Source organism: Poecile atricapillus, chromosome 9 (assembly GCF_030490865.1).
Source record: "Poecile atricapillus isolate bPoeAtr1 chromosome 9, bPoeAtr1.hap1, whole genome shotgun sequence".
Taxonomy (NCBI): Eukaryota; Metazoa; Chordata; class Aves; order Passeriformes; family Paridae; genus Poecile; species Poecile atricapillus.
Genome location: NC_081257.1, coordinates 19729829 through 19756494, shown reverse-complemented (window position 1 = coordinate 19756494; position 26666 = coordinate 19729829). Strand labels below are relative to the sequence as shown.

General features: G+C 41.7%; 1 protein-coding gene across 10 annotated transcripts in view; it reads right to left on the bottom strand.

Annotated features, from left to right (window-relative positions):
* Positions 1-26666, bottom strand: part of MITF (melanocyte inducing transcription factor) — a 100904-nt gene that overhangs the window by 23628 nt on the left and 50610 nt on the right. For 9 of the 10 annotated variants that reach the window (XM_058844738.1, XM_058844739.1, XM_058844742.1 and 6 more), the window contains one exon: positions 21619-21865. In XM_058844738.1, the coding sequence (XP_058700721.1) occupies positions 21619-21865 (247 nt within the window). Of the gene's footprint in view, positions 1-3471; positions 3580-21618; positions 21866-26666 lie in introns of those variants that run through there. The other variant, XM_058844748.1, reaches the window with a different exon arrangement.

Genomic DNA, 26666 nt, shown 5'->3' with positions numbered 1-26666 from the left:
CTGAAGCAGGGTAAAGGCTTTCTCATACCTCATTTTGAAATCTGACTGCTAATTCCAGTGCATACATCCAGTTCACATATCTGAGTAGCTGCCTGTTTTCTTCCACATTATGGAAAGAACCCATATAAATAGAGCAGATTTCCAAACCCTTGGCCCTGGTATCAATCAAGCAAGCATTTAATCAATGGCTTTCACTAGCTTTAAGCACACACACTATATCAGTGGGAATTTTAGGTGCACTTCAGATGGCATTCTTCAAAATCGACATTATATTACACATCAGTGACAGAACCTCTGAGTAGACCCACACACTTCCTTCAGTTTCTGAAAGTAAAAATATTTCCTGTTAAGTGATTGGGGGCTCAGGAATTTAAACACAAAGCACAGCTGTGTGCTTAAGTACAAAGCACATGGGTCAAGTAGTTCCTCTGCACGAAGCCAACACAAACAACTGAAACAATATTGCTGATACTTGCTCCTTCTGTCCAGTCTTGCTGGGACTCAGTCAGACTTAATTCACTAACGACTTGCTAATGATGGCCAGAACTTGGAACAGTACTGAACTGACCAAATTCCTTCTGGAGAAGCACCTAGGAGAGCTCACTTGGGCAGGCACAGGCCACAGCAGCCTAATGGCTTGGCAAATGTGTTCTGCACAGTGTAATCCAGAAACTAAACGGCTAACAATAAAAACTAACAGGGGACTTACACCAGAATAAAAATATTTAATGAACTGTGGCATTACTATCACTCATCCTCTAGGAAAGCTTCAAGGTCATAGAGTCATAGAAATATTTAGGTTGGAAAAGACCTTTAAGACCATCAAGTTCAATCATAGCTGGAAGTCAATTCATTGCTGTAGGCTCAAGCTTTGAGTCACTGGTACATCTGGATGAAGGTAACCAGGCTCAGTTAGTTGGTCTGGGTTACTTACACTCTCCTGAATTTGTCCTTGCTCAGGTTTGATTTCTCTGCAATGGGTAACTTCTGGAAGCAAGCACAAACCCAGCAGGTCTTGTACTGAGATTATTTCTTGAAGGTGGAACACCAAGTATTCCTTTTTCCCATCTCAGTTACTATTTGAAATCACATCATCTTACTTGTCACATCTCCAAGTACTGCTGCTTTCAAAGCAAAGTTAAAGATGCCCCAAAATCCTCTGTTGGTGCAACACAAGTGACCAAAGCCCATTACAATGCCAGCAGCTCCAGGCTGCCCCACGGTTCTGACTCCCATGAGCTGGGAAGGAGCATATTCCTGTTCCCAAAACCAAACAGAAGGTTTTTCTCACCAAAAATATCCCTGAAGTTTCCTGTGACAGTAAAGCTGGAGCACTAAATGCTTTATTTAGGCAGGGACATACCAGAGATGTTCAGAGAACAGTAAACCAAGGGGGAGGAAGACTCTTCTTCCCACCCCACTCCCCCTTTTTCTTTTTCTCTTTTTTTAATTAAAAAGAACATTTGTTTCAAGCAAATTGCCTTAGGACTTACAGTTTACAATTACAAGTAAAATACTTTTGGGTCAGTTTTCTCAGTTCAATAGAACTTTTTGTTGCCTGGACAGCTAAATGTCATGGGATTTTTAAGAAAGGTTAAAATTCTGTGTCATTTAACAATTAATGGTACCCAAAGAAAAACGATACAAAACCACATCCACTGATGTGTTCTGCAAGGGCTCCAGGCTTCAACTGTATCCACTGAACAACCATGCTTGTTAACCATGCTAGTCCTGGGCTTGAAAGCTGCTTCAACCCATCACTTCAAAGTAGAAACAACAGCAGGAGCAAGTTATTTTCTAGGACTGTGAATAAAAATAGGGAGTTGTATAAATAAGCGTCTGTTCTTTGTCGCTAGGGAAAAAAAACATTGAGGAGAATGACATCTAAGAAAGATAATCAATTAATGCCACTTACAGTAAGAGTGATTTATTCTTCTAAGGTTTTCCAGTACAGGTTCAAGATTCTGTTAATCATATTCACCACAGGTTGGTCACTAAGTCTAAAAATCCTAAAGACCATAAAACCCCTTCAATTAACGTCATTAAATATTGATCATGTGTTTCACTGCAATGCCAGGAAGTATCCTCCCACCATGAAACTTGGAGCAATCCAAATAACCAGCTAGACAATGGTTTAACTCATCCTCAAAGACATCTACTCACATGCTGCATTCAAACATTAAACAACATCACATTTTCCCCTCCACGGACGTCAGCAGCCTGAAGTAGCTTCACATGTGAAGTTCAGCCCTCTTGCTTTCTGAGATCTTCCCAGTCCTCCAAGATGGAACCTCATTCCCAATGTCATCAAAATTAAATTGATTGAGTTGTGGTTCCCCATAGGGCCACTGTGAATTTAGTAATAGATAAACCTTTTCTGTAACTTCTCCAGCTGCCATTCTCCTCTTAATGCCAAGTTTTCCAGACTACATTTGCTCCCCTTTCTTTTAGCCCATTACCCAGGAAAAATGGACAGAACAACATTGACCAGAAAGCCCAAGAGCAAGAAAAAGATGAAAAGCAAGATGTACTGACTGGGGAATTACAGCCATGGTGAGCTGATTCCATCATTTTACCTTAGGACACAGCAAACACAAGGAAACTACATCAGTTAGCACAACAAAGCTCTCTGGTCACCTAATTCACCCCAAACCCCTCTGAACCTGAAACCAAAGCAGATAGGAGAAAGCTGCTTAAGATCTGGCATCATGATTGCAGTCTAAGTGGATCCAACACGTGTCTTCAAGCACAAAGTTATGAAAAAGAAAAGGCACATTGTACAGGATTATCATCATTTACACAACCAGGGATTGTTTAGTCCATCACCCAAAATTCCTCTGCGTAATGTGACTTTTCATCCAAGGGAAAGCCACGAAGCAAACAAGAACAAAGTTTTTGTAGATTAGTATTTAAATACTGTGCTTTAGCTATAGAAGCATGACAATAGCATCTAAGGAAATTAAAGAGTTTAGCCAAATGTACTCATGGAGATAGGAATTGATGCAATTTGCAAGTTAGTGGCCTGTTTGCTGCCATTCTACAAGTGTGGCTTTCAGAATTAGGTCCTTTGAAGTCCTGCTACTTTTCTGCTAGGAAACCAGTATTTCAACTGTTTACTTCCCCAACACATATCCCTTAATTTTTTATTTCATATAGTTTCTGAGAAGATACCAAAAAACACTGCAACATTTTAGGACAGACAAGCAACTGACTCCGTAAAATGCCAGGCACAAATAGTTTGCAATGATTTTACCTACCCCAGGTGCTTCAGGGTGTAAGTATTTTGATTTCAAAGGCAACAACAGCAGCCACACAACTACATCTGACACACAAGTTTGAGTTATGGTACTACCATGGTGAAAAGCTTAATTCAAGCACCACATACCTAGGTTCACTTCTGCCACCCCTCTCTCTCTCAGAAGGAAGCAGAGCAGCACTTGCATCAGCACTAGAGGGTTTGAGATTACTCACAGTAGGACACCGATGACTGCTCCTCACAGAATTGTCAAAGATAGACACAAAGTTGCTTCCAAAATCTCTTGCAAGACTTGGCATAGAGATGTGAATTCAAGAGGGAGCACAGTCATAGGACTGCAGATATTTCAGCTGCCTGAAAGCCCAAAACCAGATCAGGCAGATGGTCTGAAGCCACCTATTCTGCCAGCTTCCCCTTGCAAAGCCTTCCATAGCCCGAGCACAATCCCCCACCCTTGCTACAGCCCAAGCAGCACCAACACAAGACTGACCAGACCACTCTAACACAGATCACTGCTGGCTCAAAAGAGTCACATTAGAGGGGTAAAAGAATTTGTCCAACCTTATCTTCCTTCAGGGGTTGCCAAGCAGAGCGTTAGCCAGGCCAGCTCGGGCAGTCACGCACTGGCAGCCTGGGCAGGACTGTCAGTGACATTTCCCAGGGGTGACTGACCCTGGCACTGCTCCAGCCCACAGTAACCCCTGCTAGACCTGAGGGACACAGCATGGCAGCTCCCAGGCCTCCGGTGCACTCTAAGACAGCTGCAAAAATGGGTGTTTTAATGACTTCACTGCATTTCCAACGGCAGAGAAGAGGTGCAGAATGCCCATCCCCTTCCCAGAACGTCCCTGACAGGCCCGACCACTGCTTAAACCACATCAACCTCCAAATCTCCAGGATTTGGAGATTCTGGGCCTATTTCTGGAGCCCAGACCCAAGAAAGCATGCACTCTGCAATACAAAAGTAGGAACATGAATTTTCTCTCAGCTCTTGAGAAGCCCCGAGTATGCAGTTTCCACAAGGCAGAAGAGGCATCCTTTTCCACACCTGGTTTTGCTCAAGTTGTTCATCTATCACTCATTTGTCAAATGTGAAGAACACAAATTGGACTGGGTAAAAATAATGGCACCTTTCATACAAAATGAATAATGGAGAAAACGGCAATGAGTTTTATAAAAGATGGTGGCTAAAGTAACCGGAGCTAAGCTTGAAAGAGTAGGAGACTTAAATAAAAGTCCTTATTATCACCTTCCTAGAGATGTAGTTACCCACGTGCAGAATGGCACAGGTTGTTTGCTTGTCCAAACTTTAAGAAATAAAATTCAAGTAGCTTCAAGATTTTAATGCAGTAAATCTACTTTGCCCCCGCATTAACTTCTCTTAATGTGCCATGCAATACTGATTTCCAGAGGTGAAAATTAACTTAAAATTGGCTGTTTTGCCTGAACCGTAAATAAAAAGTGTAAGAGTGGGAAAAGCACCCAATCTGTTGCCTTCATGAATCTTAAAACCTCATACCCTCAAACCTGGCCTCATTTGTCACTATAAGGTTTGTGAAGGGCTGCTCAAATATATAGCACAAGGACACACACCTCTGCCAAGATAACTTCAAGTGTTGAGTGTAATTGCTGGTATTTTGGGGCTAAACAAGAAGGGAGTTTAATTCACAAGTCTTTCATATCCTCAGCATTAGCCTGTGAGAATGAATTGGTGTTCAGAATATTGCCTGTGGGCTATGAAGTATTTATTTACAAAACTTCAACATTCAGCACTGAAACACAAGAGATGTAAAGACGGCACCAGATAAAAATCTATCAAACACCCAAATGCCACACACAGAAACAGTAGTATCCTTCTCTTTTTTAAATAAAAGCCATTTGTAAACTCAAATGCAACTCTTGGGTTATTACAGAAAAGAATCTCCTCTTTTTGGGGGCACAGTGTACATCAGCAGGACGTCACAGAATCGCTTGGGCTAAAGGAACCTTTAAAGGTCATCACGCCCCACCTCTACACCTTGTTGCTTACTTGCCCAAAGACATCTACACTTCTGACCTACTTGTCTGGAAAAGATCAAGTGAAAGACTGCTCCATTCCAATTGTTCACATAATTCCAGAGGACACGTTGGATTGCTCTCAAGGTCACTTACACAGCACATACCAAGAGCACACCACCAATCACGACCCCAGTGAGAAAATACAAACACACCAAACCCAACCAGTGCTTGCTGCAACAGCTTTCAACAGCAACTGGAAAGTTTTCCTACCAAAACTTTCAAAGAAGCATACCAAAATATAAGTGAAAATAATTCTGAAACTATCATTAATTTTAACAAAGCACTTGGCAACACACTGCCTACAAGCACAAAGGACACTAGTCCTGGAACACAACTGTTTGGAGGGGATCTGCTTTACAGCAAACACACAGAGCCACCAGAAGAAGCAAGAGAATGAAGATGGTGTTAACTCAAACCAGTTTTAGGTTTAGCTAACATGCCCTGAGTTTCTACATGTTACAGCTAATAAAGAATTAGAAGGACTTAGCTGGGCTCTATACCACTTTGCCTGCAGCTGATGATGTCTCATGTCAGCCCCAATATGGAAGGCTTGAATAAGCAGAAGAATAAAGCACTCCAGATACATCCATTTTATTCACACCACTAATATGATCATTAGACACAGACTAAAATAATAATAAATCGCTGACTTCACTTACATGAAGGAAATGCAAGCTGGCTTACCACTGAACTCCTTGGTTTTTATCCTTCTGCTCAACGAGCTGTGCTATTATTTATGACTGTATTAAAACCTACTGAGTTATAATAAAATAGTTTCAGTGCCTCAGAGTGCTTGATCATCATGTTTGCTAAGGTAAAATAATCCAAGTCACCTTCATGCAAACCCAACTAACTGGCTCTGATCTGAAGCATTCTGCTAAATACCAGAACAAGGATTTTTTTGAGGATTTTGGCAAGCCACAAAGGTGGGTCACTCCTTGTGTGGAGTAGCATGACACCACTCCGGAGGAGAATTAGCCTGGGCGGCAAAACCGATGCCACACAGAACATTCAAACTGAAAGCCAACACTGTCAGGGTAACTTCTGAATGATGGTGACTCTTCCTTGGCATTGGAGGGCTGAAGTTCAACACCTCCATTTAGCAACATCACATCTTCTCTTTCCTGACATGTCACTCACAAAGTAGATGACAGAGAAGACATCACAGTAGCCACAAAAGATTAAAAGTAACGAGTAAGAAATTAAATTAAGACCTAGCCTCTGCACCCCATGACCTTATTCCCACAACAGTCAGACAGTAGCTATCATCTGTCTCCCAGAAAAAAACAAGAGCTCATTTATTAAACAAGGATCCTACAATTCAAGCCTTTAAGATCTCAAGCTTTACATGCATGGAGTCATGGCATCACAATCTATTTTATACCTACAAAAACAAGATACATCCCCTCGGCTGATTTTGTAACCTTCCCCACACCTGCCCCTCCATGTCTTCCTGAGATGAGCTGTTGAAAACCTTCCTCTTCATGTTATTTCACATATGGCAGGCAAATAATTATTTACCCTGTGAAATGAGAAGTTGCTGTCCATATAAATGACACTCAATGAGGCCAAAGAATGGGGCACTGGCAGGACCATCAACTGAACGAGTGAAATCTTTGACAAAACCCCAGTCAGCTGTCAGGAGCTCTCTTTATATTGCAGCTGCAATGAAGAACTGAGCTCAGGTTCATTGCATCAAGAGATGTTGCACAAGTGTGTTCCTTATCACAAAAATTTTAGGACTTAAAAATAGGTTATATAAAGAGATAGTCTGAAATTCTGCCATGGTGTTTATCCAACATATGCAGAAAACCTTTCAGAGCAGGTTGTGAGCAGCATGTGAGCAAATATAAAACCTGCACCTTGCAAGGGACTACAAGCTCTTGATTCTCTCCTGTGTGAAGTCCTGTCAAGGTAAGGGTTAGTGCTCTTTCTGCAGGACTGGAAACACATTTTAATACATGACACCAAAAAAATTCCACCTTTCCAAACATCTTACAGAAAACTCTTTTTAATGATTTCATCTGAACTTCAAAAAAGCACAAGCCATCGACTCACCAGGGGAGGCACATTCACAAAACACAAAGAGTGTGTGTTATCATTCCAGTTCTCCAAAGGTTAGCTGCAAATATGAAGCACCAAGAAATTCAGAAGTAACAGTTTGTCAGAAGATCAAAATGTCTTTTGAGAAAGAAATTCAGGGCCTCCAGGCTTGGTCTCAGAAGAATCCTATTTTAAACCGCACTTGACCCACACTACCGTAACCCTTGAAGTGCTATTGCAAGAACAGCTTGATGTTCACATGGGGAAACAGGCAAAGTATCCTTCCCTAAAGTTGTATTTATGCACAAAATCAGGCATTTCCTTTTAACACTGAAAAATACAAACATCATGGCACATATTTCACAACATACCTCGCACCACTGATTGACAACACACACAAGGTTATAGCTGCTCAAGAAACTGTATGGGAACATAACAGAATTCAAGGCAAACAGATGCTGGAGCAAGGGATGTAATTAGAGACTAGATGGGGATTAACTAGATCTCAGCTCAAGACTTCTCCACCTCCCTTGCCCTTTTTTAAACCTCAAGTATAAACCCATTTTAGCATATCACTACTTTACAGGATGGAATAAATTTTTTTAGAGATCTAATTGCTTAAAAAATACAAATAAGCTCACACTATAGATACTATTTTCAATGAAGTTTGAAGAGATGAAAAGTGAAGGCTTAAGATATTTTAACATCTGCTGGAGCCAAGGAGATGCCAATACATCCACCACAGCCAACAACATGGTCTGAGCTGTGAACAGAACACTCTGGTGTGTGTCAAGCCCTTGCTGCCAGAGCAGCTCTAGTCTGCTCTCACAGACTGAACTCCCTAGAGTGGCTGAATGACATCAGGTCTCCTCATTTAATTTCCTCTGACAAGAATCTAATTAATGCTCATCAACAGCAGTGGGCAAAAATAAGCTAATATGGTAATACGTGTGGGCAACTGGGAATTGACTTCAAAATCATGTTACTGCTTCACACTAAAGGCAGAGTCAGCCCCAGAAGGTGCCAGGGCTGATGTCCAACTGCTTGTTCTTGCCCTGCCACAGCAGCTCCCTGTGACACAGGTACACCTGACACAGGTACAGATGTTTGCAAGACTAAACCAACCCAGGTAATCAAAACCACTCAACTGATTTTTAAAAAGTCACCTTTCTATAGCAGGGGTGTTGGACTAGATGATGTTTAAGGTTCCTTCCAACCCAAGTCATTCTAGGATTCCATGACTGAGTAACAGCCAGAACTGCTTCTGATTTAGCCCATTAAGTTGCCTGTTGATTATGTATAGCTGGCAGCAATAGCTGTCTGGGCATGTTTTCTGGAATTGCAGCTACCAGAGAAGAAAATGCAAAGCTGAACTATGTTCCTCTAATAGTTATCTGCCATTGTTCCCTGGGTCCAGTAGCAGTCGGCACATTCCTCACTCTGCATCCAAGGAGGAGCATCCAGACTCTGTGCTCACATCATGCAGAGCCATCAAGACCCAACTCAGTCCTTGCAGCCTTTAACCAAAGCAGATAAATGTAATTAATGCATTTCCTTGGGGAAGGTGCAAGTTCAGAGAGAAGGGTTTTCTAAGGATAATCCTGCAGAAGCCCTGGCTGGAAGCTTTCTCCTCACATCTTAGATCAAACACTGCAGGGAAAGGCAGAAGGCAATTTGGAACAGTGACCCACAGAGGAAGTGGCACTTTGCACAGAGTAACCACTGATTACATAAGCAGCACTCCAGAGCAGAAGGAATCACTTTTCTTCCCTCAAATAGCCAGTGTGCAAAAAGGATAAACTCTTTTGAAAAGCCAAAGTAGCATGATTAAATAGTATTTTTCCTTTTACACAGCAAACCATACAGGGCTGAACCCTTAAGGAATATATGAACTTTCATGTGAATGGAGCCCATTAAGTGCCCTGCAATGAATGGTGCCTGTGGTTCAGAATTCATTTCCTTTTCCAAAGCAAAGAGCACGGAAGGCTTACGATTGCTACACACAACTGCTGACTCATTCAAGGTCATTTTACTCCCTCCCTAAACAGTTTCTTTGAGACACAGGTATTTCAGCAAAGAAAGGTTTTGGTGGCAGTCAGGAAGCAGAACTGTGTAATAGACAAACTAATATATAGAAAAAATGCTTTCAGACAGCTCAGTGGACAAGTTTTCCATCAGTAACTTATGATAATATAGATGGCTGACATGGTTTTTTAAACATAAGTTTCATCTCAGAATTTTCTGTTTAAAAAGACAAAAATTAACTGAAAAGCAGTATTATAATTAATTTTAAAGTAGTTTCTGAAACATTAACATTGTTCAACAGAACAGCCCTACTTCACATGAGACTGTAGCAGAAGTAACACCATGTCTTTCTCCCCCAGTAAAAACAAGCTGCCTCCCCAAAACAGGTTTATCACTTAGGTGCTATCAGGACAGAGATGCTGGTTAAGGGCAGCAACCCCCTGGATCACTGATACTGGTAAACTGGAGTAAGTTCTTCCTGACAATATTACTCCCAGGGCTGCCCAAAAAGAAAATCCACAGAAGATTTCTGCCAGAAAAGAAATCCACACATCTATAGAAAAAACACAAGCAGAGAAGTCACAGCCTGAGCAAGTTAGAAGTCATTCTGAAGTACAGCGTGTTGCCTTCAGGTCCTTGGCATGAGCTTTATGAAGAGCTGAGAGAGGCAGACAGGCTATCTGCTACACCTCAGCCTTCAAATGTCTTCAAGGAAGGGACTATTTTTCGAGAAGAGAATTTCCAGTAGTTGCTTGTTCATATTTTCCTCTGACAGAACAGAAAGATTTAATTCACAGCCAACCATTATGCCCACAAACTTAAATTCTGATGGTTTCAACCAGGAACATCTGGGTGACTTTTAGGAAGGCAGCCTGAAATACAGGCTTTGATTCACCTTGCTTAACATCCAAGTTTCCTCTCAGATTAATGGACCAGTTTTGATTGCAGGTCAGGATAACTTCAGGCGCCTGGCTGCTGCAGGTCGCGCCGGACACTCCGGATCTGCGGCACTGGGTGACCCACGGTGCTCCTGGTGAGCAGATCTGCCCCTCTCTGCTCTCAGAAGGAGAGGATGGACACACACACAGACACAAGGAGCACATTGTTCCAAGACAAAACCAGCTCTTAGAAACTTTGGTTTCTTGAGAGCCACAAGACACGCTCCTGCTGATGTCAGTGTGTCTGCTGGGAGACGGGACACGGATTCCAGCCAGGTCAGTAACACAAACACCGTCAGAAACCAGGGACCCACAGAAGCGCCGTGCCCAAAAACAGCTGATGCCTTCTGTGCTCTGCAAGCCATGTTTATTCAGAAACACACTCATATTTGTTACTGTTTCCACAAGAGCATCAAATACTTCTCCAAATGATTTTTCTTTCACTAGCTGACATTTTCTACAAAATCCAGGATTTGTAAGACAAAGCAGGAAGGGGGTAGAATTTAATGCAGAACAATTGTGTCTTATATAGCTTCGAGGATTGGGGATGCTCAATGGAAAACATTGTCTTTTAACCTTTTTTAATGTTCTAGTCTTTCCTTCTGAAAAGGTTTATTACTTCTTCTGGACACCAGTAGCAGTTTTATTTAAAACAGGCAGCTTGCCTTAGTTTTTGAAAGCAGTAACTATCACATAGAGCATTTTATCTGATTAATGGCTCAAAGGCACATCTGGGAAAATAAAATACAGTAACACAACCAAACAATATGATTAGAATAATGTGTCAAAACAGGCTTAACACCTGAGTATTCACCTTCATCAGTTAGGAATAGTCTAGAATGATGAATTCCCTGAGAGCTTTCCCAAGGAATACACAGTCTTGGAAACCGTAATGCCATCTGCTGAGAAATTATGGAAGTGCAGCACCACGAATTACTGTTTAATTATTGTAACGATGATGTGGAAGTGCCTGCTGCTGGGGATCAACTCAAAACCAATCTGTTTGCACTATATAGCTTACACAAAAATTTTCAAACAACTGACTGGAACTTCAACTACTGATATTCAATAAGTCTAGGACACAAAGTCACAGAGGTCCATGATAAATATTGTTCTGGTATGTTATAATAGTATGATGTGTAAACCAAAACTATTAATTTGGCATGGACATTCTAACTTTACAAAACCTGGTACTAAAGTTTTGTTTGTTGGGGGTTATTTCGGTGTCTCTTTAAAAGACACTTGACCTTCTGTACCACATTGTTACCAGCTAGAAAAAAAACTAGTTTAAAATAAATTTAAACTATCAGATTTTATTAACAGGTCTCAAAATAATAAACAAGTAGGTAACTGGCATCCAGTGGCAGAACTTCCAGTGACAACCTGCAGGGTTGAGCTGTTACCCCAATACCCCAGAGGACTCCCTGCAACCTTCAGGAGCAAGTTATTTTCATCATTGGTGACAAAAGAATCACTGGCAGAGTTGTATTTCCACAGAGGCTATCACATTTAATTTCTTATTTGACTAATCTGCCAAACATATAAAAGCAGACACATAGTTTTGCTGGGTCACAGAAGCCCCTATAGAACACAAGATCCCCCAGAATATGCACTTCCCCAGGAGATGGAAAAGAGATGGATGGAAGATGAGCAGAAGGTTGTTCTTTCTGATTTGCACTGAAACACTCTATCAAATTCTGCTCCAAATGATACTGAGGGGTTCTATGTTCAAATAGACTTACAGAGTATTCCATCAGCAGAAGGCCAGCACTGCCTGCTTTTCCTCTAGCCCACAACAGTTTCAGAAGTGTTACAACCTAAGACTGACATTAATTATTAAAGGAAGATTTACAGTAAGTTCATTCTTTAATTCAGGCAGACTGACCCAACCAGATCCACTGGCCAGCAACTGTTGCTGTAACAAACTCCAAGTGGAAACTGAGATGGACACTGTCTCCCAGACAGTGCAAAGACAGCAGTGCTGATCCAGGGCTACCCTGATCCTCTCCTTTAATTTCCAAGTAATGCTATTCCCATCTATAAAGAAAAAGAGAGACCGCTGCATGGTTTCCTAAGCAAATACAAATTTGATGAGTTCTGTCCTCAGCTTGGGGAAAATTACCACAAGAAGCACTAAAGAGATGGGTTAATAAAATGCATCATTTTGCTCAAACACAAGGCACATAGCTGGCACTCATTTCTGAGAGATAAAGGGTTAAAACAGTTGCCCACTTCCTCAACTGGACAACTACTACTATTGTAAACTCCTTATTCAGCTGAATTCCATCAGGCCATGCTTTCTTAACACAATCTGACACGTACCTCTTCAAGATCTTGGATTTTTATTCCCTCTTCTCTGCCTCTCAGTAGACACCAGAAATAAATGCACCCAAAACGCCAAATAGAAATCCAAACAAAGTAATATTTAATTATCAAGATGGGGAAACTGATGACCAGACAGAACAATTTCTTTTTATTAAAAAAAAAAAAAAAACACTTGCCAGGTCCTTTGCAGACAACACAATACTGGGTTTTGTTTCAAGTTCATAACTTGGCTCTTAAAGTAGTTGATAATGAACCAGCAGGCATTATTTTAAATCAACCAGTTTTATTAAATGAGCCAGAAAGGAAAGAGGCAGGGCTAATTACCAACATTCCTTGATGAATTACCTAGCGGTGTGTGGTAAATCTCCAGGCGTCTTTGTCTTTATCCCCAAATTTATCCCTTACTTATTTCTCAAGAGGTTAAAGGACATGGGGCTAATTAAGGAACCAATCCAATGACAGACAGAATCATTCAAGGTAAGGCTGGTTTTCACTCTTTCAAGCTTTTGCATCTCTGCCTGGTACTTCTTAATCTAATTTTTTTTTTAAAAAAAATTACTGCTGGGGAGGGGGGAGGAAAAGTGCTAATCTTGTCACGGTCAGGCAGGTTGAAATTGCCATGCAGTGCTGGGCAAAATGCTACATATTTGTAATTTAGCCAATAAGAAATTCCTTAAGCCTCTCTTGAATGGCAGGAATGCCTCCAGCTTGTCACTTTGAATTCATTCACTACACAGGTTCAGCATCTTGGAGAATAATGCTGCCAAACCAGCTGAAGAACTGAAATATTTGTGAGTATACCTAATACCCAAAGATTACTTTAAGCAGATCTGAGTTTTCACATTTAAAATTTAACGCCTATCAAAGGTGTCAGCGGAGGCTCCCCTGGGTCTCCCCCCAGTCCCCACATTTTCCAGCACTGTGTGTGGCTCTGGGCAGCATTTTCTGCTAAATTAAACCATGGCTTCAGCAAACACAACTGCAGGGACCAACACTCACCCTCTTCTTCCAGCCTTGGCTCCAGGAGTAAGGTGGTTATTAAATTCATGTTGCCTGACAAAGGACTTGGTACGAGCTGCTAAAACCTGTTAGCTGGGGGCTGTGGAGCCTCATCAATGCCCTTAACGCCCACAACTGTGGGCACCTACAAATCTTAATCTGCACAAGATTAACTCATCCTCTGCAGGTCCAAAACAGCCACTGACACGTGGTGAACCACCATTTTCCCAAGGTCTGGTAACTCAGCCAGCAGATAATATGTCTAGACCATAAAAAAAAAGAGTGCTTTGAAGCTGTAACAGACCGAACTTAGCAAGCTCTTCTTAATTTTGTGGATGTTACCCTGCCAGCGGGAAGACAGAAAATCCTCAAGACCACCAACTAGGATATAAACCAGCAAGAATTTCCAAGGATCAATCAGAGCTTGGACCTCTAGATATCTGTATCATTTTCTCTGAGTATATCCTGATTTGCTCTGTGCCAAATACATTATTTCTAACTTCCAGGTAACTACAGTAAACTTGCAAGGGCAAGAGCTCTGTGACGAGGAGCAGTTTCTCAGCTATTTTCCCACTCTGCTCACATCATTTTCCCGAGAAATCCTTTCACCAGCAGCAGCACAGTTTGTCTCACAACTTTGGGAGCTGCATTTTTGCATCATAGTCACCACAGCTGAAGAAACAAGATGGAAAGATCAAACATCTTCATCAGCAACAACCATTTCTCTCAAGAGTCAAGCAACACACGTGTTTGCATGCATAGGAAAAGGGCATTTGGGACGAAGGGTGAGAGCAGTGTTTTGCACTAGCAGTCAACCATCAGATACTTGTACACAGAAGTATGTTGCCCCCTCGAATTCCATGCATTTTTAATGTCTAATACCCTGGGTGTTAAGCAAGAGTTTACATTTTACCTCTATTACTGATGCAGACCTCAAGCACCAGTATTTGTTTTAAACTAGCTTTCAACCCACTGAGCAAGCAAAAGATTTAAGGCCTGAGAGATACTTTTACTTACATGAAGGCTGAAGAGACAAGGCAGACTTCAGTGGTTCTGTAGTTAAATGCAAGTTCTTTATGAAGAATTTGCTGATGGCTTAAAGTATGTCACCAAGTGTAAGTAACCTTAGTTTAAATGTTTTATCTGCAGCTCACCAAGACCCAGTCTGGCAAATCACTGTTCTTGATTGCAAATACACACCATGATTACCTAACACACCAGCACACACTACTATCTACCATTGTCAGGTGAGATTAAATTAACTTTGAATCAGATAAGCATGTCCACAAACACACGTTTGCTGGGCAGGCACTACCACACATTTATCTTGCCATCCCATTGTTCCCTTTCATCAGAATTGTGAGATAAATCCTCTACACAATGAAGTCTTATGGTAATTATTACACCAAGAACATTGCTGCCAGCTGCTGAGCCTTCCCTGCCAGGCAGAGCTTCCACAGGTCACTATCTGGAACAAGCACACTGGCAAAAGAATAGGAGGAGGTATTTTTTTGATATATGTCCAATAGTCATTAACATCAAACAGAAGAAATGCTTGGCATTTCAAAAATGAAGAAATACAGGGTTTCTGATGCAGAGAGATTTTTGTGGTGGCACATTTAAAGTCTGAATGAATAATGACATGAGGGTGAAGGAGAGAGGCAAGGCTGGCTCCCTGCACTCCTGTCCACCCAAAAAAGTGGGAATAGGGAAAGATGAGCACAAACTGCAGCAATGGGATGGCACTGGGTAAAAGACAACCACACCCACTCTGGTATCAGCAGTCATCAGCCCACAGTACTGCCTCGAGGTGGGCAAAGACATTGGAATAATAAAGCAGAAGAGGGAATCCAGTACACAATATCTGGCTTTGAAAAGGCTTAACACCTTGCTTACGACAAGAAAGAAAGGCCATGATGAAATTCTGGCACCAAAAGGGCAATTAACATCTCCCATGAAGACACAAACCCAGGCAGTGTAGCAGGGGGAAACTGAAGTGAGGGCTTTAGTGGCAGACAATTTTTTAAATATTTAGCATATTATAAGCATAGTTGTATGGAAATAGACAATTTAAAGTGCCGTAATGACAAATATTAAAAATTAGTTTGTGGCCTATGCTTCCATACATGTTTTATATACATATATATAAAACATACATGTATATATTTTGGCGTGAACTGCCCAGTAAGCAAGGGCTGGCAGTATATGCACAAGTGATTTTTGTCCAGAAAGCAGAGACCTCAACATGTAGATCCCCAAAGCAAGACCACCTTCTCCAGATTCCCTGGAGCAAGGGAACTGTTCTCTTATTCTCCAGAAATAAGCTGAAAGGGGATGAAATGGACCTGCTGGTGAGGAGACCTGTTTTCACCTTATTACATGCAAAGCATTTATGCAGCACTCCAAAGATATCTGTACCACTGCAGGTTCCCACTGCAGCCCTCGAGGCTGTTCTTGGCAGTACCTCCCATCTTTTTCTTTTTTCTTTGTGCCAAAGAAAAGTCACATTCCTCAAACCCCAATGGCAGACAAAGAAGGAGGAAGAGGTATGAGAAGTCCAGCAGATTTCTGTCTTGCTATGCATTGGTGTGATAACACTCAGGAAGAAGGGGATGTGAAGCAAGCACACCCCTGGGAGCATTTGCATCCAGCAGCAGGGACAGGAACACACAGCACATCCAGTTTAGGTTCCACCAACCCATGACCTGGTGCATCACATCAGAAACATGACAGCAAGTGTGACATCCACGCACCAACTGAGAAATGCCAACGAGTGACATGGAGGGACAGAGGGAAGAAATGTTCACCCTTAATTTTCCACCTTCCATCTGCTTAGTGAGACATGCAGAGGGCTGGGTGTCAGCTGCCCACCAGTAATGTTTTCAATCCTGCAAGAACTGGTAATATGTTCAGTGGAACTGATTTGCAATTCTGTGGGCCGGTGCTGGCCCTGAGCCTCTTTTGCTGCCTCCTGAGGATGCTCCTGTGCTCCTTCTCCCATGAAGGAGCACTCCAGCCACAGTTCCTGCAATGCCACATTGTCTTTTGGGCAGGCAGGTTCAAAGGATTTAGGGGATTGTGTCATACTTATTCTATACAGTAAGCTTGATCCAGAAATCAGTCAAAGCAATACAAGTCACACAGCACAGCTACAATTCAGTTTTTGGTGTCTCTACACGCACAGACAGATGAGGCTCTACTTCTCTGGGTTTCTGCAGTTCATCTCCAGAATCACGGTCAATTCTGTACTTATGTACAAGTACAGAAGTACAAGTGGACTCACCAAAAACATAGAAGAGAGGAATCCTCAAAGGAGAGCCTTAAACAACATGTTGGTTCTACTTCAATCAGCAGAACTTCTCAAAGACTGACCCAAAAAACAAGCAGAGGATTCTGCAGTCTTTCTTCTGGGAATAAGGCCTGATGGCTGGTCATTTCAGCCTGTAGAGTCATTCCTTGATTTTTTTTACTCCTGGATCTTTTAGATGTTGTAGACAAAGGAAACCCTTTTCCTATTTAGTCTCTTAAAAGCATGTAGATGATGGTGAGCTCCAAACCCAGACTGCTACAGTGCAGCTTTGGTGAAGACACCCGAGGGACATCATGTACAACTCTGGTCATACAAGTCAGTGTTTCTGTCTGCTGAACAGAATTTTTATTCTAGATTTAGAATGACATTCTAAAATCAGCTACCTGGATTGACATAGAAAACTGGAAACTATCCTGCAGATGAGGCCAAGCTATCACAAGCCATCACAAAGGCAGGGAGTTGTCCTGTTGCTACCAGAAACTGTGGAGACCACTCACTTCACAAGAACCCTGATAGCTGCTTGGTAGGAAAGGAGCACGGAGTGGGGAAGAGGGAGGGCATGAACAATGTGAAAAGTAGAACCCGGCAACTCTGCCACATCAGCAGGAGATGCTCCCTAAATAACTGCTAACACACAGCTGCTCAGACTACAGAAAGAACAGTAATTCAGTGATTTCCAGTAAGACGGGAAGGGATGAAGTCCAAGACAGCTCTGGGGAAGCTGATGAACAGACCAGGCTCACTAGAGACCAAGAGGATATTCTCTAAAAGCCAAGGATTTCACCTTGAACAAATTCATCCCCACCAGGTATGGGATTAACTGCAGCAGTGTTTTGTGAATGGATGACTGAGGAGCACCAGGTCTAACCTATCACCAGGCTCAGGGACTGCAAGCAGAAACCTGAGCACGATCTCCTCAAGCCCTGGGCAACAGAAAAGCAGCAACCAGTTCCCAGAGACCAGCACTGGAATGCTGAAACTGAGATCTGACATGGTTCAGCTCCAGCAGATAAGGGCTCCCACCAGAAAATGGTGACAAACAAAGGCAACTTCCATCACCAACAAGAAGAACAGCTCCTTAATATTAACTGAGTGTACAAAACTAAAATACACCTGGATGGAAGATGAAGTAGGAGGTCATCTTAAGATGGAACTCTTTGCAAAGATGCTAATCCTTTCAAATAAAAAATAATTAATTAATTAAATAAAAACATAAGCTTACTTTGTACCTCAGGAATGGGTCCTGATGTTTTATGGCTTGAAACTACTCCAATAAATAACTTTTTATGTTACATTCCTATTTCCAAGGCAGAGAAAGAAGGTGAATTACAGCAGAAGTAAAGAATTCCCTGGTGACATCTCTCTGTAGTGTTGGAGATGGATGAGAAGGTGTTTAAAGATAAACCAGCCCATGATTCCAACTGCAGCTCTGCAGAAGGATAACCACAAGCTGTAACAAATCTTCCTTTCGCTATTCCAGTTGAAGAGATACTGTTCCAAAAGCATCAAACTTACTCCCAGTCCATCTCTTAATTAGGCAGCATAAAGCAATGCAAAATTTGAATTCCAGCAGGTCATCTCCTACCTTGCCAAGCTACATTATTTGGCAGACGAGTGATGCAATGAGAAGTCATTACTCAAGAAAATGAAATCCCATTTATTCACATGGCCTTGAGCATACTGTGTTATGCAATTCGGAGATGCCTATGCAACGTGACATAGATTAGTACATATTTCTCTTTCCGTATTGTTTCTAAATGGACATCTTGAAGACCAATATAAAATCCAAGCTCATTAACACCTCTGGCTTCTTTTTAAACCAGTCATTCTGAATTACCATCCTCAGATATGCAAGTATTATTCTCCTTCTCACACTGTGAGATATGGGTGAAAGGGCAAGTCACACACCATAATTAAAACCACAAAACACTGACAAATTCAACAGGCTTAGAGTGGGATTTTTTGATGCAAAGTACCAAAACAAACAAACAAACAAACAAACAACAACAGAACCATCTGCTAGATTTGGTCTTGTTTGTGAAGTAACACTGAAATAGATTACTTTTTTTAAAAGTTGCCTTGCAGGCTAACATCTCTGAAAGTGTAAAAATCCCCTTTTTGTCGATCTCATTCTTTAAGGTCACTAAATCCAGACCATCTGGATAGTAAAGTTAGCAACTTAGTTCCCTATTTATCCATTAAAACTTCTGTACAGCTCATATGGAAAATCTGTCTACAGCTAAAAAACAACTGAAGTGTATAAAGCAGCTGCAGGGAAATGATGTCACTGCAGCCAGAGCTGGCTGTCAGCACACTGGCACCAGGAAGATCCTGAGTTATTGTTAATCTCAGCATTTGAGCCAAATATCCCATTTGGAAAAACAACAACAACAAAAAAACCCACCCTCGGTGGTAATTTTCAGGAAGATCTTGACTTCAAACCTGGCATTTTGTACTAATTCTTTTTGTACAGAACTAGTCCACTGTTATGACTAACGATAAAAGGGTGAATCTTTCACTTCACCAAAAACACAAGCCGCAAAAATATCCAAAGCAGTTTTGCTGTTTTTCTCAGTTTTGCAATTTTTTTCTCCTCTCACAGCCAGAGACCAAAAGGACTTGGTTTTGCTAATTTTGACTATTATGGAAATGTAGGTGATGAGAAGATAGACTTCATTTTGGTCCAGCTGGCTGCTCATATTTCCACAACTATCACCTTCAAAATGGAATTCCATTGCCAAAACGTATCTAACTTTTTTTCTTTTTACAAGCTGCTTAAGCACAAGTTCTCTTAATTTTTTTATTCTACAGGGTCATGCAGTCTTATTTGGGCTAAAGAAAAGTGGAGGAGAAGCATCCTACCTCTTTCCAGGAGATCCTTCTCCATCAGAGGGAAATGGGGGACAAATACCACTTTTGGAACCCTAAGGGATGAGGGTTCAGGTAAAAGCCCTTTGGGTGAAGTTTCCTAGCAATGCTCCAGCACACAGATCCTGTGACAAGCCAGGTCCCAGGAACCCCACTTGAAATAACTGAGCATCATCTTTCGGCTGCAGAGATTTCTGAAGTTTGTCCCTCAGAAATCAAGGGCTGCCTTCCCTCCTCTCACATACAAAGAGGTATTTGCAAAATGAACAATAATGACAACTGCTAAATGCTTCTTCAAGATGCCACATTCCCTCCTTATCAATAAAATATCATCAAAAAGCAAATACTTCCCTACAAGTTTCCACCGTATTTAAAAAATACCCTAAAACTCATGTTGTAACAGATTAAGATGAAGGATGTAAAAAATGTAATATATGCTTATTTATCTAGGTGTATTAAAAAAAAAAAACCTTTTTCATAGCTCCTACACATCTGCTGGAGCTGAATTATAACTACAGCCATAACCTGGAAACAAGCTGAAGAAATTGTTATACACAAGCATTGTGAGTAATACACAAACATCAGACAAAACAATTCTTCCCAGGTAATTTCAGACTCCTTACTACAGACATATGCTCATGTGCTCAAAGACTATTATATTTAATTTTTAATGGAAATGTGTGTGTATGGAGAGAGAGAATTCAAAATTCAACTGCTGCCTTTTTGCTCCTCTATCACATACTGGACTATGACTCTACTATCCCAAATCAGTATTAGTTTTAGTGCTGATACCACAACATCATAAAGCAGATTCAATAAATAAAATTACCCTGTATTTTCCCCATAAACCTGTTACACAGACCACCTCGAAACCCTGAGCCAGCAAGTCTATTTTAAAACTGAATTTTTGACTGAATATCATTGGTATACAACAGCAACAAGCAAAACATGAGCGGTTTATCACCAAGCTCAACTAATTTACATGATAAGAATATGCTCACTGACTAAACAACAAACTGTAATAAAAAGATCCAGCAATAACTCAGAACAAACTCTACAAAACTGGTGAAAGTCATATTTTCATGAAATATGTCAGCAAACTTCTCCAAAACATTTGACATTGTTTTACTCACACATTTCACGGTGCTTCAGCCTACTTGAATTTAAGCAGTGCGTGAAATTATCTCTTTTCTTATAGCTGTTCACTTTTTTCCCTGAGTAATTAGCAAGCTACATCCCCTTTGACAGAGGGACACTAACAAGCTCCTACAGTTTCCAGAGGGACAAGGAATCCAAAGCTACTAATAGCAAACAAGTCATTTAAACAAAAAAAGGATTACAAAGACTCGTTGCAAGTAGCTGGAAACTCACCCATATTTCAGATTAAGGCTTTCTGAGGAGCTCTTTTGTAAAGAGTTTTGACTCCATCTTACAAAACTGTTTCATTGTTTTCCTTTAAAAACCAAAACATTCATTTGTTATCTACTAACAATTTCTTCTTATTGAAAGTAATTAAGTACTAGAAAGATGGAGAAGCGTTTTCCAAAGGGAAAATGACGGAAAACTTAGTTTGTTACAAAACCTCCCTCCAGAGGTCTCAAAGTTGAAAGAAAACAAAAGTTACACAAACTTTTTAAAAAAGTTTTTCCATTCTTCGCTACCAGGTCAACAAAACAAGCTGCAAACTAAGCCAGAGCGCAGCTTATTTGTAAAACTCGGTTGCCGAAAACGCCAAGAAGCACGTCCCTGTGAAATAAAGCGGGTTTTGAGGAGTTCCTGAGCGGAAAGGTGCGTACCTTGAGGACCTCCATGGGCACCTGGGTGGCGGGGGGCAGGCTGGTGGGGACGCTGACGTTGATGGCAGGTGTCTGGCTCACGGGCACTCGCTGCTGCATGAACTGGGCTGCCTGCTGCTTCTGCTGCTGCTCCCGACGCTCCTGCTCCTGCATCTGCTCACGCATGAGCTGCTGTCGGAGCAGGATTCGTGAGGTCATGCTGGAGGAGCTTAAGGGAGGCTTGGAAGCGCCAGGATGCTCGGAATTGCTGTGGGAAGACCAGAGAAAAGACAGCTCAGCTTGCAGGAAGCGGGATGGAGGTACCGGTGGCTGGAGCTGGTGGAGTTACAGGGGAACGTGGGGCGCGATGGGTGAGGATCCGCGGCACCGCCAGAGGGGAACTCGGAGCCGACACACTTCAGGTGCTTAGCGGCCACCTTAGGCTGCCTTAACTTGACTGCAGCCAAACCATTCCCCCAACACCAACATCCAGCTGTAAAGAGCCATTTGCTCTTTCAAATTTTACAGCAACCACCCATGAGAAAAACAAATGCTTTTATGGACAGTAGTAGGCACATATATTCGTTGTTTTTTTTTTTTAAGAAAAAGATAATAAAGAGCTGAAGCAAGTCTAATGATTGGTATGGACAATACTCCAGTCTAACAATGTAGCTCAAAGTAAAGTAAATCCACCTCTGTCATGAAAACACGACAAAATGTAATTCACTTATTTCCTGCATAATACAACCTTAGGGTTGGACTTGACGGCAGTGACATTTCAGAGTTAGATAACAGACCTCTACAAAAACCCAACTCTCACCCCAGGTCTACCAGCATCTTCTGAGCACTGTCAGACACAAAACCAGGCAAAATAAACATTAACAGCTTTATTCCAGTCATACTTTAGAAAGAGCAACAGGCTGGCCCACTCCAGCACACAGCACAGATTTACCACCTAAGAGGTATTTCTAAGCCACTGGCAAGCAGAGCATGAGACAGACTGTGGGACTTTGCCATGGACTGCAGGGACACTTTCTGGAGCAACTCATCATTTTCTGCGCACACAGAACCAAAATCCATGGGCCATGCCTAGGCCAGCCAGCAGTGACCCTCCTGGCTCTAAGAGGAAGCTGCTCTTGAAATCCCCACCTCTGGCTCCAGTGCTGATACCTGCAGGATGCTGGCAGGACACACAAGCCTGGGAGCCAGCATCCCTTCCAGGGCTTGCTCAGAAACTGTGGGCACCGAGAGCTGCTGGTGCTCGGACAGCCAGAACCAGCACTGCTGGAAGTTTTCTGGCTTTGTTTAGGACTGATGTTGAACACAGTGCACGGAAGAAACAAAAAAAAAAAAAGAAGAACCCATGCTTACTGCCCCAAGAGATCAAACTCTGCTCTTCCAGAGCACACATTTTGGGGGCAGGGAGGCAGGGGACCATCTTGCTATTTAAGACCTGTCATGTTGAAACATTCACAGAGACACTGATCCTTTTGATAAAACAAGAGAAAACCTTTGTGGTGAAACTAATGCAGCTGCGGAATAATCGTACTAATTAGCTGCTCAAGACAAGTCATTGACTGTGATACTTGTAAAAAACACTCCCTTTTCAATTAAGGGTGAAGCATTCTCACATCTAAATCCAGCAGCTTGTTTTCTGGCTGCACATCTGAACCACTTTCACATTTCCAAACCCAAGAGATGCTTTATTTCCATGACCAGGATAGTTACACATCAGTGGTCTCCCAATTGTTTTGATTATACATTCCTACCAGGAATGTCTGAACATGCACCCCCAAAATGTTTATTTATTTATGAACTATATACACGTATTACTGAAGTACTCGTATTTTCTTTCTGCCTACTAATAACACTGTGCATCCCACCTCAGAGACCTCTGCAATACATGAGGGAAAAAAAGACACCCCAATGCTGCTTTCAGGGAAGAATCCATTCTCTTCATGTTGGAAAAAGGCCAATTTTGTACCACACTTGTCAGCATTCTCATTTGTGTGCTACTGGCAATTTTTACAGATACCTAATGTTGCAAAATTGGTAACCCAGCAGTTCCTCCCACCTTCTTTCATTTTGAACTGTTTCTCCGCCTACCAAAGCCAAGTGTGCTGGAAACCATCTCAGAAGAACCTTCCCATATACAAAAATGTTGGGGAAAGAGAGGGAGCAGGAAGGAGAAATTATTTCCACAGCATTTCAGACAGCTCCTGCCAGCAACCTCATCTTGCTCACACAATTTTTTTACCTACTTGCACCAAGTGTCCTTCCAGATTCCTGCAGGTGATTCAGGGCTCTACTGTTGATCAAAAATTGTAAACAAAAGCTTCAATTATTGTGTCTTTTAATGAGACCAATGTCCCAGAAACTGCTGTTCTGCCCAATTCTTCCCCAAAGGGCAAAGATGCTCCCAGGCTTTATTTCTTCTGCAATTCTGCTCAGTATTTTACATGGCAAAGAGGCAGATGAGCCCTGAACGCAGAGAGGGTGGACAGCGACGTGCTACCAGACTGCAGCTACTGCCACAGAATCATGGAACTGTTTTAGGTTTGGAAGAGATCTCCAGGATCATCAGGCCCAACCATTAACCCAGCACTGCCAAGCCCACCACTAAACCATGTCCCCAGGTGCCACATCTACGTGTCTTTTAAATACCTCCAGCAACAGTGACTCAATCATCTCCCTGACAGGCTGCTCCAGTGCTTGACAACTCTTTCAGTGAAGAAATTCATCATAACGTTCAACCTAAACTTCCTCTGGCACAACTCGAGGCCATCTCCTCCTATCCTCCTACCCATTATTAACTGGGAGAGAGAGATGGGCACCCAACCATCACATCATCAGTGCAGGTGAGTTCAAATAATGCACTTTCTGGGATAAAAGCTGCTGCACAACACCTGCCTGCCTAACCAGATACTTCTGCTACAAGCAGTGGGAAGAAACACGGACAGATTTCCTGTTATTTATTCCCAGGTGCCTGTAAAGCTCCTCCTGTGTGCGTGACGGTCTCTCCACACCAGCATTCCTTCCACCCACCATGAGTGGCACTGATTAAACATGCAAAACACTTTTGAAACTTTGGTATCTCATCCTCTAAGTCTGTCCCATGCATCATCCAGCTTCCCTTCTCCACCATGTCTGCTCATCTTGTCAAGCACAGAATAAAAGGAACAGAAGATGGTTTGGGTTTCATGACCATGTACCTCCACAGAGCAAACAGGAGGGTTGTCAGAAACTCACTTTTTCAACTGAAAAAGCGATTAAAAACTTGTTCTTTCAAAAGCTTCATCCAGAGAGTTTTGAAAATGGTTATTTTTAAAGCTTCTTGACCTTTACATGCTGGTGCACAGACAGATCTCCCGTGACCAAGCTGGGTGCCATGTACCACAGAACAATCCAGAGTGGACACGTGGATCCAAAACTCCCCTACGTGAACTGATTCACCCCCAGATTATGTGGAGCCAGGAGCAGAGCCCACACACAGCTAATACACGATGCAATTCAGATACTTCCTGCAAACAGTTTATGGAAACCATCTAATTGCAATAAATGAAACCGACTCATCCTTTTAATTGACACATGATTAAACCAGTTATCCATTAGCACTCTAATAAGCACAGTGTAATACAGACTGGGAGTTATTAGTTATGTGTCATGTGCCGATGCAATTAATCATGAAGTGATAAAGCTTTATTAAATAAGTTTAAATTACGTATCCTTTGCACAGATGCCTGGGAAATGTTAGCTACTGCATACATGAGTTATTATGCAGGTGGCCATTGCATAACAAAAGGTAACTGATCACATTAAAATCAAGTTTGATTTTGTTGCAATCAATCCACAGAGACCAAAAGCTTCCCAGATGTTTACTGATTATTTTATCTGTCTCCTTAGACAAAAAGACAAACTCATATTTCGCTGGACAGTCTTGTTTCCAGATTCTATAAATTGATCAAACAAATGCTCTGGTTCACGTGTATTAGTTATCAGTTATCTGATGTACAAGCATTATTTTGCACTACCTATACATTGATTTAAAAACTTCTCTGGAGACTTGGAACTGGAAAAAAAAAAAATAACTGCTTTTTAACTGCTTTAGAAACTTTAACTATTTTTGAACATTTTTTAAGAAGGAAAATGTCTCCAATGTAATGTTTCTTAGACAAATTAGACAAAGAGCCTTCAAAGCCACTTGTTCTAGGCAGGATGGACTATCCTGCACTTAATTGAGAAATGACACTAAGAGGGAGGCTGCTGCTCTCCTCCCTCCATTCATGCCAACTGTTTGTTAATGGGTTAGTCCACAGAGAAATCAGCCAAGAAAAGCAGATTTAGCACCTCAAAAAATCCAATGAGCTGCACCAGATCTCAGAGGTAAGAAGTAACACCGGATTGAAATGCTTTTGTTTATGTCTTAGCTCTTATCCCATTCATAATTATTCATAGACAAAATAAAGGCATCCACATTTCAGTTGTAATACTGGCAACCTCTCATCTCCTTGCTTTAAAGATTAAGATTGTTCCATGCTATGTGGATGGTGGATACTCAAAATATTTGACCTCCAGAAGACATTTTCAGAGACCACCACTCAGCTCCCAACACCATTCAGAAAATCACTGGAGTTTCTCCAAAATTAAAAGTTGATTTATACAAATTCTGTTTTCAATCTCTGTACCAAGCAGTAAAACCTCAAGAAACTTTTTGTTCCCTGTATTGTATATGTGGCTGAAGCAACAATGCCAGTATTAGCTTCTGACCTGCCAGCCAGCAATGCTGTTTGCCTCAGAAAAGTGACAGAAAAGCGAAGAATAGCAAAAGAAAAAAATAAATCCAAGGAGGAGCCAGACTGCACACACCACCTCCCCCCAAAAAATGTCAAATACAAAATGCAAGAAGTCCACAAACAACAAAAAAACCCCTACACACTCCCTCTTCCCCTTCAGCCGAGGTAAGGGATTCCAACTACTACAGCATTTTCCCTGGAGCACTTTGTACTTCATTCCTAACATTTAATAATTGATTGTGGGTTACAGCGACGCTCTGCCCACCGTGCCAACTG